Source organism: Amblyomma mixtum, chromosome 3 (genome assembly GCF_055824585.1).
Source record: "Amblyomma mixtum isolate Tamu chromosome 3, ASM5582458v1, whole genome shotgun sequence".
NCBI classification, from domain to species: domain Eukaryota; kingdom Metazoa; phylum Arthropoda; class Arachnida; order Ixodida; family Ixodidae; genus Amblyomma; species Amblyomma mixtum.
In genome coordinates this window covers 135,246,890-135,266,908 of record NC_143014.1, presented here as the reverse complement: position 1 = coordinate 135,266,908, position 20,019 = coordinate 135,246,890, and the positions used below count along the sequence as shown (strand labels likewise).

At 48.6% G+C, this 20,019-nt stretch overlaps 1 protein-coding gene across 4 annotated transcripts in view; it reads right to left on the bottom strand.

The window, feature by feature from the left end:
- Positions 1–20,019, bottom strand: part of LOC149352026 (uncharacterized) — a 28,675-nt gene that overhangs the window by 6,052 nt on the left and 2,604 nt on the right. For 3 of the 4 annotated variants that reach the window (XM_089581248.1, XM_089581250.1, XM_089581249.1), the window contains exons 3-9: positions 8,077–8,331; positions 7,715–7,750; positions 7,033–7,131; positions 6,561–6,593; positions 5,011–5,116; positions 3,497–3,721; positions 679–800 (exon numbers count right to left, since the gene is read on the bottom strand). In XM_089581248.1, coding sequence (XP_089437374.1) covers positions 679–800; positions 3,497–3,721; positions 5,011–5,116; positions 6,561–6,593; positions 7,033–7,131; positions 7,715–7,750; positions 8,077–8,331 — 876 coding nt within the window. Of the gene's footprint in view, positions 1–678; positions 801–3,496; positions 3,722–5,010; positions 5,117–6,560; positions 6,594–7,032; positions 7,132–7,714; positions 7,751–8,076; positions 8,332–9,552; positions 9,819–20,019 lie in introns of those variants that run through there. The other variant, XM_089581251.1, reaches the window with a different exon arrangement.

The following is a 20,019-nucleotide window of genomic DNA, read 5'->3' as shown; positions in this document are numbered from 1 at the left end:
GGTTCTTTAACGTGCACCGACATCGCACAGTACACGGGCCTCTAGAATTTCTCCTCCAAAGAAATTCCAGCCGCCGCGGCCGGGATCGAACCCGCGTCTTTTGGGTCAGCAGCCGAGCACCATAGCCGCTGAGCCACCGCGGCGGCGGTTACAAAAGACTAAAGTTGTTTAGTACACATGGCTGAACACAAGGCCCTGTTTGCTGGAAGGCTACACACTGTTCTAAATTTTACCGCGGTAAAATAAGGACGAGAAAAAACTTTTCTGTGAAAAAGTGGCTTCCAAAATCGCGAAATTCGCCGCTCCTCATGTTCCTCTTGCAAGCAATAATATTAGACAGTCTGAGCCATAGTCATACTTTCGCCATGTCCAGATGACCGACTATTCTTCTTGAGAAACTGCTTCGGAACTAATAAAAACGCTGTTTTCGAGCTGTGCGCTTCATTGAAAATTTGTTTAATTCGAAGTTTATTGTGGCCCCCATGAACTTCATATTAACAGGAGTCAACACTAAAGGCCTTTAGGTCAAATGCTTTTAATGCTAAAGGACCTTAAGTGCCCACCTAACTAGTGCTACTGCACAATATTCTGTGCTTAGCCATGCTAAACCTTCAGCTATTTTTTAACACACACAGGTAACAGTGTGCATGAAATAAAGCAAAAGTAGAGAAAACTTACCTTGTCCGCCAAATTTCTTAACAAGGCTGAAACGGATACTGCTTCCATCAATAGTGTGGCACTCTGGGTTCTGCACTGCATTCAGCAGATCTTCTGAAGAATCAAAATGCAATCGTGCAAACCTAAAAAAAAAAAGAAAATTAATGAAATTACAATCATTTGTCGAGACAAAGTAAAAATACAACCATATGAAAGCCTACTATTACTGGCAAACCTAATTTGCCTATCTCACTTCACAGTAAAATCTCGTTAATACAACCCCAGTTAATACAGAAATCCAATTCAGGCTGCCACTGTGCCGCCAGCCAAGTCTATGAGGTTGGATACTCGTTAATTCGGATGGGCCACAGAGAGGTGGCCATCCGACTGTGGCCACGTTGTGCTGCGGCCGCCACAGCAAGTGACAATTTTCGGAAGGCCCCATTGTTTAAAAATAGTGCAGGTGCGTATTTTCGTTTTTTTCTTTTCTAGAGCTTCTCTACACAATGCAGCAACAGCAGCTATAGGCCTTGCATCAGCCTGCACAAGAGTACGGTTTTACGCAGTTTCGGAAGCATCTCACCATTACGGCAGTGAGGAGTTGCCCAAGATACCATTCACACGTTTTTGCCATTCTATTGGGCCAAAACTGCGTCCTCGTCATGCACTGTTTGCAGCTGGTGAAGTGGACCCCTTCATATGTGACGCCGCTGCCTGTGAGGAGGTTCCAACGCTACCAAGTTGCACTGTGAAGGAGGCCGAAGAAGCCTTTATCATTCTGAGCAGCTCTGTGTTGACATGCCTGACTGCGTGCACCAGTAAAGCATCTGACAAACCGTCAAAAAACTCACTGACGCGCACTATTCTGAAGGGGGGGAAGAGGGCCTCAGGAAAAAATTTTAATATTGGATTTGGAGAAATGAAACTTCAGCTATTATATATCTTAGTATAATGACTTCAACTATGTTGTGCATTTTTGTGTATATAATGACAATTCTTACTCCAAGAATTTCGGAACTTATTCTGACAGCCTTTTGAAAAAATGGCTTCTCAGATTCAAATAAATTTTTATTGCAGTGCAGTGGATTCTGCTATTATTAAAGCTTGATATAAGGGTACTTTCATTGTTCTAGCACTGCAACCAAAGTTTCAATGCTTTGCAGTCACATAAAAATGGCGAGAAAGAAGGTGATATTTATGCTGCCTAAAATATTCACACTTCATCAGAGTGATGTTGATGGTCTTATTCCAAGCTCCAATCATTCAGCTTTGAAATAAAACAATGACGAAAATTGTGCGAACAGAAGCCGGGAAAATCTTGTAAGTGGTATGTAGGGCGATTTTGCTTAGCAAACTGCAAAATGAGGCTGAGGGTGCACATTATTCAGAAGCGCCTGTAGATCATCGCGAAACCTACGACCACTTAGGTAGTTGCAGGCACTGGCAGGCTGGCGTCTATATGCACAGTCGCCTATGGCTTACAGAAGTTGCTGACAAACTAGTGATTTTACCATCGGCATGCTTTGAAATTCCTCATGTTCAGCACTGGACAGACACATCGTGTCTACTCTGGCCTGCTGCTGCTGATCACCGAACGCATCCGAGCCAGCAATTTCCCCCGCGTCGAAGGTGGATGGCGAAGCTGGTAAAGAAGCACTTATGACCGCCGAATTGCACTTCTGCACCCTGCTGTCGCTTCTTCCGACCACTGCTTGTGAAGCAAATCTGTCCCCCAGCTCTCCATCACCAGAGCCTCAATGTGCACCGTGCCCGAGACAAACGCCAGAACGGCCGCCAAGGCCGCACCATCCGCATTCCCCCTTAAAAGCAGATAATCGCTCCCCATTCACCAAATGAATTTACCAACATGCTAACAGTTCTTGGCAGTGTCTGGGCCATTCGTTAGTACAGAATTTCGGGTAACTCAACATTACCGCCGGTCCCTTAGAGTCCGAATAAGCGAGCTTTTACTGTACCCCAAATGTTCTAATCTTCAAGTTTGGTTTATGCGGGTTTAACGTCCCAAAGCGACTCAGGCTATGAGGGACGCCGTAGTGAAGGGCTCTGGAAATTTTGACCACCCCAGGTTCTTTAATGTGCACCGACATCGCACAGTACACGGGCCTCTAGAATTTCGCCTCCATCGAACTTCAGCCGCCGCGGCCGGGATCGAACTCGCGTCATTCGGGCCAGCATAATCTTCAAATGTGACACCATTTTCACAAGGAGGAGCCAAAACACATGCTCTTTTACAGAAGCATGTGCAGAGTGCTGATACAACCATTTGCTACACACGCAAATGACAGTCCAGTGAAGGCTATAGCAATGCAGAGGAAGCTCTATGCTTTTAACTTAGCTCCCAAGCGGCAAAGCATACATATACCAAGTGTTTCAGGGAAGGTGATCCCGAATTTTTAAAAATATGGTCTTTGAGGTAATGAGAAGCTTTTTGCAGCATAGTAACACCAGTGTTGGCAGACGTAAAAAAACATGAACTAAACTCAAATAATTAATTTTTCAACTATTACTGATACCTACCTACCTGATGGCAATTAGATTTGGAGGTGGCAGCAACAGCCATATCAGTTTTTCGAATTTTGAAAACACGAGTACCCTCGGCTCTGTGGCTCGACAAAATTTGGTAACATTGCGCCTAAACACATGTGCTTTGAAAAGGCATGCAGACACAAAGCCAACCCTCCAGCGCACGAAACTAGTCGAAACAGCCAAATTTTAACCATCTAAAGTTATCCATTCGTAGTCCCATGCACGGATGGACCACCCTGGAGTCTGCTAACCATGCTACCATGCGCTCACACAGAATAAACAAGACACTCACCCGTCATTGAGCACGTAAACCTTGGCGCCAGGGAACAGCTCCTTGAGCCGGCTGACGGTGCACTCGAAGGGCACCCGGAACACGTCCAGCAAGTTGTCTTGTGTCTCAGTGTCATGCGTTGTGCACTTCTCAACCCGCGCCACCTTGCCTTTCCCAACCTCCTTCTCCAGCAGCTTCAGGTTCTCTTCCGCAGTTTCCGCGTCCACATAGCGCGCAAATGCCCTCCTGCAGACACACAATTGGCACGTGTGCTGTTATTAATCAAGGTACTCCTGTCCTGTCCTCTCTGCACTGGCTGGGACACTTTTTTTTTTTCCTTAGTCCCAAAATAATTTGTCCTCTCTGCACATAACATATATTAAGCCGCAACTTGAACAGTATCCATACGAAATGTGCTGACAAAGGTGGAAGCAGCACAAGCCAGCGATAATGCACACAACTTCATAACAGAAATTTATGCAACTGTTTTAGAATATGGCATCACACTGTGCTCAGAACAGAACACTAATGAGGACCATACTTCACATAGGTGGACTACTGTGCTTCGTAACACTTGACAACAGAGTACCTTGCTTCACCATAAATTTGAAATGAAGTTTTGTGGATCTTCCACTGCCAACCCCAGCATACAAGCATACCCCAACTTCAGGATTGGGGAAGATCTTTTTAGTTAGGAGTTAGGAACGGACAGTGCTGACAGGTTTCATATGACTACTTCAGGAGTAACTGCTGCTGTAGACTTAGAAATTTCTGCAATTGATTTTGGTCCAAAAGGGTTTGAGGAAGCCAGTGTACAAACCTCTACGAAGAAATATAAACTGCGCAAATAAATAGGAGGTCACAAGATGAAAGCTTTTGTTGCTACATTCATGCATTCGAAAGCTCAATATTTTGTGAATTCAGCTAAGTCGCAGTTTAAATTTCATAACAAATAAATTTGAAGAAACGAAAGTGCCAGGCATTGCTCTCATCTCTCCTGAAGGTGAGCAAGCGGAAGTGCTGCACACAAAGAATGGAAGGAACAGAAATTCTGGCTGCAGGTTAGGACGACCACCCTCTTAAACATGTCCATTTGGCACCCACTGAACAAGCAGGCTGTGAAGAGCAAGGAGAGTTGTGTTTAGATATGACGGCGTGTTCAAAAGAGAACCTGTAAGCGAGGAATGCCACTGCATTTCCCCCTTCTAGTTGAAGACAGGAACAAACTGATGAGCAGACATTTTGCAGAACACTGTCTCTCTCTGGAGTTAACATGTTGGCAACATTATTTGCAGGGCCAATTTTTCGTACAAAAAATCATATTCGCAAAAATTAAGTCATTCACAAGGCTCGCAGACTTCCTTTTGCATTTGCCCATATCCAGCATACTGTGCACGAATACTGAATACAGATTTGTTCTACAGCACACGCACACTACTTCAAGATTCTCACAAGAACAAATAAACCACCAGTCTGGTGTGCAGCAGCATCCCTGAGAAGCACACGAGTGAAAAAAGGTCCACAGGCCAACTTACTCTCCCTTGACAACCAGGTTAATGATGTCACCCGACAGTTCTGTGATGTCACCTGGCCGAGCTCCCCGTGCCATGGTGATGACGAGGCTACAGCTGTCTCTTTTTTCTGTGTGGAGAAAAAACACCAGTCAACTAAAGTTAAGACACAGAACTTACTTTGACAAGAGAGCAATTGCTCGATGAAAAAGTCAATATTCTAATGAGTTCAAGGTCTAAGAAATGCCACGAACCAAAGTTCCACTTTGGTCTGAGTGAAATGCGGTGCAAATGTACAATGTAGCATGCAATAAAATCGCCTTGAAATTGAAACTCTCCCACAATGTAGCTGTCACCAACTGCCCATCAATATACTCTTAATTATTATGGCAATCAAAATTGTTATTCCTGTACTACCACCCCTATATAATACAGTAGAACCCTGCTATAGGCCGACCTCTCCACCTTTTCCTCATTAAAATTCCTTTCTCTCTCTCTCCGCTATAGCAAATTCTGTTATATTAAAAACTCTGATATAGTAAAGTGAAGCTGCGGTACCACTTCGCTTTCTATAGATTACCATACAATTTTTTTTCGGTTATAGTAATTTTTTTCGATGAAACGGATATAGTAAAGAGTAAAGAGTGTCTGGCCGTGGCGATGTACTTTCAGCAGAATGAAGACATCGCGGCGCGTGGGGTCTAGGATCGCAAAGCAAATGATACCAAATACGTCAAAAGGCACTCTTTGAGGTGGCTTCACCACCATGCTCAAGAGCTGCGAGCAAAAACCAATTTTTCAAAGATCTAGGCCATGAGGCAAAGCGCGCGGCGCACACGGAAATAGTGAAGCTGGTTATGAACATAGGAAGAAGGTGGCATGGGTCGCTGACAAAGGAAGGCCAGTAAAAGTGCAGTGAGGACTAGAAAAGGGAAGAAAAAAGGGCCCGCGTCCATAGCATGGCAGCGCGGAAAAAAGAGTAAGCGGCGGCGAGAAGCAGAGGCACAGCGGAACTGCATAGGCAGTTTTGCCGCGCTTGACTGTGTCGCGCGCGTTTTTAACTACCGCCTTTTAAATGATGCTGAGGCCACGGAAGAAGACACCGTCATCATGCAAAGCTTTGGTTTTCACATACAGCGGCGTAGTATTCGTGTAAAAGCGGTACTTCCACAAGATGTAAACGAAGTTGAAAACGTGATAACTGAAAATAAATAACTATCACATAAAGGGGCAATAAGAGCAAGATGTCAGGTATTTCTGAGTGTTTTTTTCATAACCCAATACTTTGTGATTAGTAAGTAGCCAGACAGCATAGTCAGAGCCATGCCATCACCAACAACTGATATATTAGTAAAGACCCTGATATAGCAAAGATTTTTGCTGGTCCGAGCGACTTTACTACAGAGGGGGTTCTACTGTACTCTCAAAGTGGAGTCTTTTGGGTAACAGTGTGAAGTTATGCAGATGAATATCTTTACAGAGGGAAGGTATCCCTATACTACAGCTTCATTTCCACAAAATATTGAAACACAGATGTTGCGGTAATAAGGCTGTAAACTGCAAGGAAAACACACCTTGGCTGTCGATGCAAGACTCTGGAACATAGTCTGAAATTAAGAAAGACATAAAAATGATTGAAAACAACCGTCCTGGCTAAGGTAGTCAAAGGCAACAGCCAAAAATTAGCACAACACAATACAGAACGATGCTTCAGAAGCATTTAAACAAAATACTATTCTGCTCGAATAAGTTCACCAGTAATGCTTGACGGCATGGCATTGTGCCAATGCATGCCAGAATTCAGACAAAACTGCTAGGACAGCCAAAGATTAAGCGCACAGGAGATGTTCAAAACAATTTGCGATCATGCTGAATGCCTCCTGTGTGCTCATCCTTTGGCTGCCATTGTGTATGTCAAAATGCCAACAATCATCCATACAAGTTTACTGTGCAATGCCTTAGTATTACAATGACAAAAGTAGCACGCCAAGCAGAGCTGAATAAAAAAAAATTGCATCAAAGAAAGCCAAAACGCCTGTGCCCCACCTTCTAGCTTCAGTTTCTTGGCGTCGCTGCCTCCAGCACTGTGCTCGTCATCGGCCGCCTTCCGTTTGCCGCTTTTTGTTACACCGTCAGCTTTTTTGTCTGCACAGGAAATGAGCCCATACTGCCATATTGAAACATGCACCTTCCTTCATTTCGGACCTACAGAACTGCACAACTACAAGGTTATCGGCACTGTTCATGCATTATGCCGAGAAGCATGAAGCCCTCCATTTCTCAAACTGCTGCCATGATAAATTTAATCACCAGAAACCACTTTAAAAGGGAATATACATGCTGGGTACCAAAACAAACAACGAAGGCCAAAAGATCTTGTCAAAGTACAATGTCGCATCAATATATGCTCTAATGAGAAAAAATCACATTTGGAGAATATTTTTCACATTACCAAACAATTCTTATTTTTTTTTTTTTCACAGATCAGAATTTGGGCCCCAAAACCAGACAAAATCAAAATCTGCAAGAAAACACCAGTCCATCTGATTAAATTCTAGCACATTTCTAGCATTCTAGCATGATTAAATTCTAGCAAATTCTAAGACCAAGTAAAAACGAACGCAATTACTGAGAAGTTGCTTCTGATATGTAAACTCTGAAGCCCCTGCCACAGCCATGACAAACCATAAAATTGAGAAATTTGAGAAACCAATCAAGAAATACTCACCTTTAGCAGCTTTCTTGGACTTTTTAGGAGCGTCACCTATAAATAAAATGCAACCATTAGAGAAGAAAAAAAAATACAGGCAGTCACCTCTGATAACCTTTTATTGGCAGGTCACAATAAGGCAGTTCTATAGGGCAGTTCACCTAGGCAGAAACAGCAGGTTTTCTAAGGTACTGTACTGTACTGTACATCAAATTTCAACATGAGTTAAATTTGACACACATGGGCTAATATGCAAGCTCTAATACATGCATCATATGCCATGCAAATATTGAATTTTCACATGTTCCAAGTTTTGGACCTAAATGGCTTGCGGGCACCTACCACACAGCACGAGACCTACAAGACAAATCATCACTCACCTTGCTCCTCTTCATCATCCTCTTCTTCCTGTTCTTCCTCCTCCTCCTCCTCTTCTTCCTCAGCATCTACCTCCTCAACCTCCTCTTCCTCGTCCTCCTCTTCCTGGGCTACAGCAGCCTTGACCTGGAGGCCGTTCTTGGCTTTGGACTTTGCTGGAGGAGGAGCAGCTTCCTCATCATCCTCCTCTTCGTCTTCCTCCTCTTCCTCATTAGCTGCAGCCTCCTCTTCCTCCTCATTCACCGCTTCATCCATGCCTGAAAAAAGTACAGCCAGCCAAGGTTACAGACTCACCGCAGCAAGAATGTGAAAACAGCAACATGCAACTCAGAACGTAAAGTAGATTGACGTGAAAAGTACTACGCAAGTTTCCTTACTGTGTACTTTAACATTCAAATCTGCCTTCCCTGTCACTAGCTGAACAAAGTGGAACCTTGGAACAAAGTGGAATGAAACCTTTCTCGCGGTACCTGTGCTACACCGGTACGATCGAATGACATTGAGTCGAATGGCATTTGGACTCGACGGACTCCCGATGTGCTACACTACGCTTTCCAAACGCATTCGAAGCCTGAGCTCGTTTTCAGTGTACGACGACGACGGCGGCGGCGGTCACTGCGGTCACACTAGTCCAACAACGACACTATCACGATCAACCGCAGCATGTGATTATAATGAAATATCTAGTTCACTATAACATGACTGTAGTGGGACAAGTGTTGTAGGCCAACGACACCGACGAATCCGATCGGCGGACGGTCAGCCTTCATGTCCTCGGCAGGTCGGCGGCTGAGCGAAAACACGCTGACGAGGCGACGGTGAAAATATATTCGCGCTTCTGCATTATCCGCATAGGAAACACGCGAACCAAACGTCTACATTTCACATGTTCACACTTGAACAGTCAACGGCGACAAGCGCGTGCCAAATTAATTTCAGTAGACGACGGCCCTTCCCTTCCGCGACGACTAGGCCTAGCGAGTCCGCAGGGTTCGGTCTGCGATTGCGGCGGTTGTGAAGGGCGAATTCACAAGTTTCAGCGACTGCAAATGGTCAACGAGTGTAATTTTGACAACAGGACCCTGAAATCAACTATTCAAGCGCACTGCGATGTCAGCAATAGTCGATTTGATGAACGGGAAGCGCCGGTGTGAACCACTGTCGAGCAGTGCTTTATGGACAGCGGCAGTCGTCGCTAGCTTGTGGATAATAAGTTAGGCCGTTTCAGTTAACGCGACCGGTCACCAAACATACTTCTGGATAAAGTAGTTTAAAATAAAGTACTAGTTACGTCGGAGGAACCCGGGACAATTAGCGAGAAGCGCCGGTCCTACGCGATCGCATCGGCGCTTCCCACAGATTACCGCACTGCGTAAACAAGCACGGGTACAACCGGTACGAAAGAGAAGAGATTACTTAATAGAACTAAAGCGCAGATTGCGTTTTATGTCATGAAAACGAGCATAAGCTGTTCGTACGCAGCGATGTAAACAGCCGAGTGTAGTCGTCCTCATCAGCGTACTCCTGGGGAGATTCCATGCTCACGCGGTGGTAAATGTTCATTGCCGTACTATTATCTTCTAGCACTCCACTTAGAACACGAGCTAATTGTTAAACAGCAGAAAAGAGCTAGCAGCGAGCTAATTGTTAAACAGCAGAAAAAAAGCTAGCAGCGAGCTAATCGTTAAACAGCAGAAAAAAGCTAGCAGCCAGCATGGCGGAAGAAAAAAACTAGGAGGGAGTACGACGTCACAATCTTAAGCCTAGTCATAAAAAAAAATAGTGGAAAGCATCATGGGAAATAGGCCCTCACGTGACAAGGCAGCGGTAGCTCTTGGCCGGATTTCGGTTTCGTTCTCTCGCTCTACGAGCAACTGCGCGACTATCTGCTGGTGTTCACTGACGGCTCCGTGGTGAGCACAAACTGCTCGCTCGCCGCAGCGGCCACCATCCCCGAGCGACGCGTGCGCTGACTGCGGCGCAGTCGAGATATTGGAGCACATGCTCCTTCGCTGTGCCGCTTCTGCATTGCCGCGTCGCGAGATGCTCGCGGCCTACAGGGCACTGGGAATCATCCTGGACAGTCTCGAAGCGCTCCTGTGGCCGCGCGGCAGTGCGCGCATCCGTGACAGAACAATGGTGAGCCTCTGTGCGTTCATCGAGCAGGCGGACTTGACTTCCCGCTTGCTCTTCGTCATGTAGTGCACGCGTGATACGAACGCTCCGTGGGTGCTACCTCGGACGGTATACGCGGCCGGGCGCCCCACCCGGCCGCTAGTGCAGTGTGCCGCGCGCGCGATTAATCCGAGACAGGACGCTACGTGCGCGCGGCTATGTAGTACATACAGTTTACTTTTTTTTTGTAAGTGATTGTGCGCAGTGGCCGGGAGACCCCGCGCAGGAGCAGACGTAAAGCCGCCGGCACTCCCCTCTCGACAGCGAGAGAGAGAAATACTTCACTGCTGCATTTCACGTCGGAACCGCGTATGTGCGCGAGCGTATTCGGCGCGACTTGTGCCTCGAGAATAGCGGAGAACGGCGGGCCCATGGGCGGGCCGAAGTCCGCCTGCGCGCCGGAGCGCACGTTAAACACGTCCGTCCGTCGTGAGCGCTCTGGAAGCCACTGCGCCCTTTTTTAAAGGCTCGTTTTCTTCGCCTACTCTCAAGTTCTGCGCTTATAGCATGCGCTGAAATAAACGCTCCGTATGTGTGTATAACGACGAAAGGAATTCCTCTCCATTCTCTTTATGAACCACAGTTGAACAGTGACGAGGTCGCGGCCGCACCCTTTGATAAAAAGTTTACCTGCAGTTTTCTACAGTGCACCCAAAAACTCAAGAGTGTAAATCAACAGAAGTGTTGAGACACTGAGCCTTCAGACAACCTCGAGCTTGGTACGCATTCCGCCAAAGCTGCAACACAGGCGCTGCGCTTCTGCGCTGCATCGAAGCCCGGACGTTCACTAAAAAGCACCGCTGGTTGGCAGTCTGGTAACTGTGGATTGGTTTAGGTTGGTTTATGGGGTTTAACGTCCCAAAGCGACTAAGGCTATGAGAGACGCCGTAGTGGAGGGCTCCGGAAATTTCGACCACCTGGGGTTCTTTAAGGTGCACTGACATCGCACAGTACACGGGCCTCTAGAATTTCTCCTCCAAAGAAATTCTAGCCGCCGCGGCCGGGTTCGAACCCGCGTCTTTCGGGACAGCAGCCGAGCACCGTAACCGCTAAGCCACCGCGGCGGCTTGGTAACTGTGGAGGAGGGCCTATTTCCCATGAGTCAGTGCGCAAAAGGACCCTCGGCAGCGGCGTCAGAAGAGGATGGCTTGCAGAGGCTGAGCGCACTCTCTCATAGTTTTTTTCCTCCATGGCAGCCAGTATCGAAATAAAAGGTCCGTTCGATTATCCTGCACTCCCTGCACCAGTTCTGTGAAGTTCCGCGGCGGTGCCGCAAGTGTGCAGCGCCAGTTCATGCAGTTCAGGTGCAGTTTGGCACTGGCTGCTTCCAAAACGAATGGTCGAGTGCAGGCCTGGTCGTCGCCACCAAATTGCAGCCAGTAGCGTGGCGCCCATATATCAACGGCCGCCAACGTCCCGAGCCGCATGAAGAATCTTCAAACAGTACATCGCAGCGAAGCATTGCCATGCATCAGCCTCGATGCAGCCTCGCGGCAGCTAAGCGATTGCTGCCACAACGTGCATCATGCTGCGTGCACGTCTTTACCTTTTAGTTAACATAACTGGCTTCGACTACTGTTACAATACTATTAGTCCAAAGGAAAGACGCCGGTACAGGTCCGTCAAGAGCACGTTGGTCGAGAGATGCAAGGTACGTGCCAGCGAGGGCCACCGTTCCCACCTCCGTCGCCGCCTTCTCGGGTGGCCAGTCACGTTCCATAAGAGTCGGACCCGTGCGGGCCACCGTTCTCATCGACGAGTGGAATAATTTGAGTATCTCCGCCGTTTATCGCAAAGTGCAAGCCATCGTCGCGCAAGCCGTCGTCTGCTTCCATGGCGGCTGCAGCTGCACCGTTTCGGCACCGACCACTGAGGAGGTGCACAGTTTTGCTGAACTAGACCTGCACAACGTCTGCACTTTTTTGAAACGAATGGCGTCGTGCAGACGGCGCCATATTGCACCGCTTAAACGAATGGCAAAGTGCAGTACCGCGAGAACCAGTTCACGTAGTGCAGGTGAATCGAACGGACCTAAAGTCACAGAGCCGAAAGCAGTCACGCGGCTGTGGGCGGGGCGAAGCGACTGCTACGGCTATTGGTCGGTTCCGGCTGTGTTCGCGTTTCGAAGGCATTCCAAAATCTGGAATGTCTCCGCGGAGCTCCGTCGACTCGAATGTCATCTGAACCGAATGCCGTTGAAAAACTTCGTTTAGCAGCGTAAGTTCGGCAGTCGAGTCGAATGACATTCGGTTGGAAGGCATTCAAAACGCCCGTGTAGCAGGCATTCACCTTATGGGACGCGTGACGGTGCTGCGCAAAAGCCCTATAAATCTGGCAGGACCCAAATTTAGCACCATATGAGCCTCTTAAAAGCTTTTTTCTTTGCATGTGAATTCTCTGAAAAAAGATTTGGTTGGATTCAGCCTCATCTGTCTCGTCACATATTGGGAGAAGGAACCCGAGTCATGCCTCTCTACATTAGGTAGTAGCAGCTGTGCACATTGGCCAGTAGCCTCAGCCTCTTCGTATTTACCAGAGGCTTTAGACTGTTGCGTAAATCAGAGAAAATAGAAAAAAGATTTCTCTCGGCCTAACCGCACGTGTGTTCGCACAGAAGTTGCATTTGGTGGCCAGTTTTGTTTTATACTACATTTAGGTGGGGTACTCAATTGCCTGATTCGGTCAGAATTATTTGAAAATCCCCATCGTCTGCGGCGATGGCGAACCAAAACCGAGACTTCGCAGCAATGGTACATGTGGCGCCATCTAGCACCCACCGGAGAAACCCAGCTGTGCTAAGTTGGTGAGCAATTATCTTTGCTTGGTGCTGTCTGCTGCGAAGCAGCGCAAGACATCACCGAAAATGCGGTCGTACAGCGATCAAGAGAAGGCCATGGCCGTGACTTGGCTATGCTAAAGCCCCTCAATGAAACAAAAGTAGCGAAAAGCTTTGAACTTTCCGACACTCCTCCTGTCCTGGCGCGCCGCCGGAGAATCGAGCCTCCCATTGGCCGAGGCGCCGTAGTCACGTGTTAGCGCGCGCTTTTTGGCTCCGCAGCAGACGCCGGTGCCATTGCCGGGGCTTCTTCTTCACCTCTTTATAATGGCACATACCCACGTGGGGGGATTGGCCAAGGTGCAGTGGTATTGCCGGGGCTGGGAGTCGCGCTTCATTTTCTTTCTGTGCAACAGTTTTGGCGGGAAGCGTTGTTTTTTTTTTTTTTTCATCTTTGACGGCGTCGACGTGTTGCGGCGATGCCGAACTTCTGTTGCGCGTATGGATGCAACAACCGAGGTGGCAGTGGCAAAAGATTTTTTGCAATTCCTTCCAGAAAAAGCAACGCGGCTCGCCGAAAGGTTTGGCAGCACAGGATCGGCCGGGCAAATTTCGATAATGTTATGGATCCGCGTCTTTATGAGATAAGTGGTCGTTTTTCAGCTGTCAGTCGTGTTTTTTCGGATGATTTGGTGTGAAGTGCCAGCGGCTGCAGTCTTTCTTCGCACTAAATGCCGTTTGGCATGATTTTAAATAGACTCGTTCGCTAGCGGGTACGAAAGCCGTGCTCAAGTGCAGGTTTAATGTTGCTCGCATTGCGCGGCGTGTCGGCTTGGTTTCAGTCGGACTCGTTCGCATGTTGTTTGAGCCCCGCCGTTTACGTTGCTCGCTATGCAGGTCTAGGCTTGAAGTTGCGTGCATTGCTTGCCGTATTTGTGTTGCTGCAGCTGGACTCCTGGGCTCACGAACACGATACTAAAGGGGCGGTACTCGCTGTTTGAGCCTACGCTGCTCATGCTGCTCGCGGTGCAGGTCTAGCTTCATGTTGAATGCATCGCTAGACGTATTTGTTTTGTTACAGTTGCACCCCTTCGCTCACGAACTCGACACCAAAGGTGTGGTACTTGCTGTTGAAGCTCCTGCTGCTCATGCTGCTTGCGATTAAGGTCTAGCTTTCATGTTGCGCGCATTGCTGAACGTATTTTTCAAGCAGGGTTCTAAACCGAAATCAGGCGTTACTGTGCATAGGCACATTAACGCACCTGTCGCTTGAATACTCGATATCTGCGTGGATAATACTTGAGAATGCAAGCAAGGACCTCTGTAAAACATAGTTTGACATTTTTAGTTTAGGCCGTCGTCGCTGGCGCGAATTCCTGCGAAAATCACGCTGCGTGGGGCTATGTAACGTGGATAAGTGGTGTCAAATGAATCACTAACGCAGGGGCGCGCGCAATGATCCAGACCATTTCCAAAGTTCGACATTGGAAAAGCTCCTCATGGCTTTTAATGCGGAGTGGTGACGTGTTAACACTTGTGTATTCCTTTTTCAGTTATGAAGGGTCACGCTCTATATTTTTTTTTCGTGCCTTGTATCTCCCACGCCACAACCTCAATGCGGCCGAATCGGAGGCAGAAAATGCAACAAAAATCATGCGGGCGCGCGGTCCGCTGCGCGCCAAAGCGCGAGCGACGAGAAAGCCACTCGTCGAGCGATGGTAGTCATTCTAGTGCCGCGAACTCGCTCACGCGCGCCACTTCCAACGTGTGCTCAGCAGTCAAAGCGATCGAAGAACCAACGTTGGTCCGGGCAGTTACTACAGTAACTGATTTTTCAATCTCTCATTTCATGATGTCATTTTGACCGAAGCCAAGTCACAAAACGCTACACAAAGTTCATTTGGGCGCGCAGCGCGGTCTGCCGGGCGTTAAAGGGACTACGAAATAAATTTATTGAGATTACGTAAAGATAGGCAATCCATCACGCGTCACCCCAGCGCAAGAATTTTTGATCTAGAATCAAAAACAACGAAGTTATAGACGATTAAAAACCACGCTCCTCCTCTCCCCCCTCAACTCGTACGCGCGGGGCACCATAAAAAAATAAAGAAAACAGCTCCGGGACTGGGCTCCGCCCATGAATACGAAGACACCAAACGGCCCGCGAATTTTAAAAAACACAATTTTAAAAAATTCATAATAAATTGCCGGCTCAGTTCCGAAGACTCATACTTGGTGTCAATGCTTCTGAGCATCACTTCTAACATTCACAAGCGGCTTTTAATTCTTTGCATGGTCCCTTTAAAAGGTGACGGTTGGGAGCGTCTGCGAGCTGCTCCCGGCCTAGGTGCCGCCGCCGTCGGCGCCCGGGAGAAGCCGAGAGAAGGAGCGCCGGTTAAGGAGGAGGACGGAGATGTCGCTACTTTTAGTTTATTTAGTGGCTTTAGGCTACGCGAGTCCAACTCCTCCTCACCCCACCGCCCACCCCGGTAGAGGACTCGTTTCTCCGGTGGATGCGAGGTGGCGCAACGCGTACCACTGCTGCGAAGTCTTTCGGTTTGGTTCGCCGTCGCCGCAGACGATGGGGATTTCCAAATAATTCTGACCGAATCAGGCAAGTACCCCACCTAAATGTACAACAAAACAAAACTGACCACCAAATGCAACCTCTATGCGAAATTTGAGCCCGAACAAACGTGCGGTTAGGCCGAGAGAATTTTTTTTAGATTTTCTCTTATTTATGCAACACGCGGTATTTATTACTGAAATAGTATTTTGGGGCAGCCCTGGAAACTGATGACAACCAATTTTTTTTTTTCTCTGTACAACTATTCTATGGATCTTTCTGGCTATGTGGATATTTGCCTGGCAGCAGGAGATGCATTTAAGGCAAATAAAACTGGATTTAAGAACTTTCCTGCAAATCAATTTAAATTAGTGACGTCAAGTAAGAAAAACTGTGCAGTTTAATGCTCTGAAGTAACAGATGGCAATGAGGGACGTCAAGGTGGTGGGCTCCAAATTAATATAGACCACATGGAGTTCTTTAATGTGAGGTGACACCATTCAACCCACGAGAGTTCTTCCATCACAACACGGCCGCCACAGCCAGGATACAACCCACGACCTTGAAATCAGAAGCCGAATGCGAAGCCACTCAGCAGTAGCGCGGCAGGTATCAACACCAAAAAGGACTCTGTAAGCGCAGTTTGCAAGGGAATAACGACGTAGTATAGTCTCAGGGGTCCATGCACTAAAAACCGACTCAACGCAACACAGTTTTGCTTGCGAAAACGGCCGGTAGTGCCAACCCCTGTATTGACGTTCGACCTTTCAAAGCTTATGAAAGCTCTATTTTCAGTAACTGCAGCGTTTTTGTCACTAGATCGCGGTAATCTATCATACAGTGCAACTAATTCCTCCGCAACGCCTCCTAAAAAAAAAAAACGGGCGTGGTTTGGTTTGGGATGAAGCACCAACATCACATTCTCACGGCCCACAGTCCATCAACTCCGGCTGGGACAGTGATCAACGTGTGGGGGCTTGCCCAACCTCCCCGCTACAAATCTGAAGACTAGTTCACATGCAAGCAATTCGGCGAACTGAGCGAACAGCGGAGCGGCGTTGCTAAGCGTGTCGCGAGCGTTCGTTCCACACGCGCCGCCGCTGCGCGTTTCCCACGCTGCCAACGTTTCTAGATAAAGACAGTTCGAAAACTTGCTCCGGGTATGCGGCCCCTTTCTGTCGCCGATTTCATCTCAGATGCGAGCGCCATCTCTCGGGTGGTGGGAGTACCGCGTTTGTTTTCCCATGGCCTCCGTGACCAGCTCAAGCATCGGTACTTTAATTGCGCTTGATCTCAGAGGCCACGATTTCTCTTCATCGCCGCGGCGCCCATTGGCTGCGCTTGGTCAGTTTGCTGCGCGAATGATTAACGTTAGCTCGCGCCTCGCATCGTCTGCGCCGGAGGCGGCTGCTTCTAGCCGCGCTCATCTACGAATTGCGAAGTCCGCGTGCGCTCTACGTCTGAGGTACGTGAGGGCAAGATGCTCGAGGTTGAGCTTTTGGCTGTAATTATCGGAAAAAACTGGAAGCCCTTCTTTCCACAGTTTAGAGAAGCATGACGTACCGCTTGCCTCCTCGTAGTTTATGTTGATAATATTATTTAAAAACGTTGAGCTGGGAGTAGCAGACGACGCGCTCATCCTAAAGTGACCGCAGCGCCGCCGCCTAGACGGCGATCGCGTGGGGCCGCTCTGCTTCCTGGCTCGCCGGCGCAGTTTGTCAACTGTCTTTGGGTGCGTTCCAACACTCCCAAGTAGACCATAGAGTTTCTTACTATTACCTAGAGGGAAAGCTGGTGGCGCTGCACTTCACCCACCATGGACACAAAGCATCATGGGGCGGTGAGCTACTTGTTGCGAGACGGTCGTAGTTTTTCGGGAACACGGAGTGGCACTATTGAGATGTTTCATTCCGAAAACGCTGTTCGTGTGTGCGCAGACGACTTTCGCGCGAATGCAGTGTGTAAAAACCATAGTAGTGAAACCGCAACGACACACAACGCCAATAAAAGGTTTCACTTTTGCAAAATGCCATTAAAAAACCTTTTGAAGCATTTAGGCAACTAAATTTTTTTTGAAAACATATTTCCTTTTAAAAATGCGCCTGTTGAGCACGAAATATGTTTTTATAATGTTCAATACTTGGCCAATAGGAGAGCGAGTAGTGTCTTATTTTGGGCAATTTACAGACAGGATATTAACAGCTTTATTTTTGCATTATTTTTTTTGGCCAAAACTTGTAGTTCTGCAGTCGATAGCTCACCGCCCCATGATGCTTTGAGCGCCCATGGTGGCTGAAGTGGTCACGAGGGGCCTCTGTGCAAACTCCCATAGACGGCTTGCCAGCTTTCCCTCTAGGTAATAGTAAGAAACTCTATGACTTTGTGGGAATCTGGCTTTCCGCCGTCGCCTTTGCGCGGCTGTGCCGGCCTACCGCGTCGTTTCTCCTCTTTCCCTTGCTCCCGCCTCAGGCGGTGGAGAGGCGGCTGGGTGACTAATCACTGTCATTTAGCCACAGCTCCGCCCCGGCTCCCCAAGGGCCTTTGCCATTGGCGCCTTTTGGCGGGAATTCGGGACCCCGCTTTGGGCGGCCGCGCGCCGCGCGACCGTCCGAGCGGGGCCCCGGAGAGAGAGATCCCTCCGAGACAGCGTAAGGTGCGTACGTTACTGTTTGTCCGTGCCGGCCCTTGGCCGCTCGGACCAGTGCTTACTCGAGCTCGCCCGCACGTGTCCTCTGACCTGCAGCGGCTCGAGCCTGTCCAGCGGGGTCCAGCGACCTCCGACAGGCGTACCTTGCGTTGATTGCCCACTCTCTCTCGCAACCGGCCCAACGGTCGACACGAGAGAGAGATCACAGCACTGCCGCGGGGACATTCTCCTGCAGCGGCGTGCTAGCGGTGCGCATTACTCGAGTCGCTTCGTGCGCGCAGCGGAGCCTTGCTCCTCGCGCGCCCCCGGGACGGGGTGACTATTGAGTGTGTGTGTACTGCTGGAGGACGATGTGAATAAACGTCTCCTTTGTGAACTTGGAGGCCTATTTCTTTGCGGCGAATCGCTCTCCTCCCAGCGGAGGCTGAGTGCACTGCATCGGTGTCCCAGTGTGTGTGTGGTGACGGCTGATCGGGGCCCTTGGCTCGCGCGAAGCTCGAACCCGCGGTGGGTGGTGGCCTGTGTCCACTTAGGAACCCACAACTTAGACGTCTTGCCGGACAGCCGCCATTTTGAGACGCGTTCCATTTTTCACGAAGCCGTCCAAGTAGACTGCTTCGCCGAAGTCCACATCGATGCAGGCTAACTTCCTGTCTAAAGATGGCGCAGTTGGTGCAGTCAGAGCTGAGTGAGCCGTGCTCTTGGCGGGCACTGGAGCCCGGAGACGCACCATCTTTCAAGTGTCAGTCATTCCGTTAAGTTGATTTTTATAGGAACTGGTGGCAAATAAAGCCGTCTTTGTGGACCTACGATTAGGTTGGTTTATGGGGTTTAACGTCCCAAAGCGACTAAGGCTATGAGAGACGCCGTAGTGGAGGGCTCCGGAAATTTCGACCACCTGGGGTTCTTTAACGTGCACTGACATCGCACAGTACACGGGCCTCTAGAATTTCTCCTCCAAAGAAATCCTAGCCGCCGCGGCCGGGATCGAACCCGCGTCTTTTGGGTCAGCAGCCGAGCACCATAACCGCTGAGCCACCGCGGCGGCACGGACCTACGATTATATTTGTGAATCGCGCGAGAGGAAATCGTGCGGGTGAGATCGTCTGCTGAAGCCAACGTTACTACCTGGTTCTAGAAACGTTGGCTGAAGCGGTAGCGATGAACGCACTATTGCAGAAAGATAAAATAATAACTAGCAAACTACTAACAGCGCGTTTTTAACTTGTTTTATTAATAATTTTTAAGAACATAGGAGTGCAACTATTCCCAAATGTTAGTTCAGGTTATATGCCGCAAGGCGGCGCGTGAAGTAGACACGTTCCAATATGTAGACATGTAGACGGCTTCCTAGACGTCACACTGGACGTCTTGTCGGACGTCTAGAGAATTGGAACGCACCCTTTATCTAGAAACGTTGACGGCTGCGAAAGCCAATGTTGCTGGCAAAAGATATGCGTTTGCAACCTGTTTTGGTAGTCTGCAAACATTTCTGTTCATAATTTAAATAAATATAAATGTTGCATTTGAAGCATTAAACACCACTTATCAATTTTTTAAACGAAAAGTTCCCACGTGCGGCGTACACTCTGCTACTACTGGTCACGTGGCAACGCTGGGCCGTCATTGGTTCAGAAGCTATGCCGCCGCCACTTGAGAGACGGTGCATGCGCCGCGGGGGCGGGATTCGCGAGCGTTTCGACAAACCTGCAGCACCACTGGCGTACTGCAAACCTACCCCGCGGTTCTTCAAGCACGCGCGGCGCCGACTGAGTCACGTG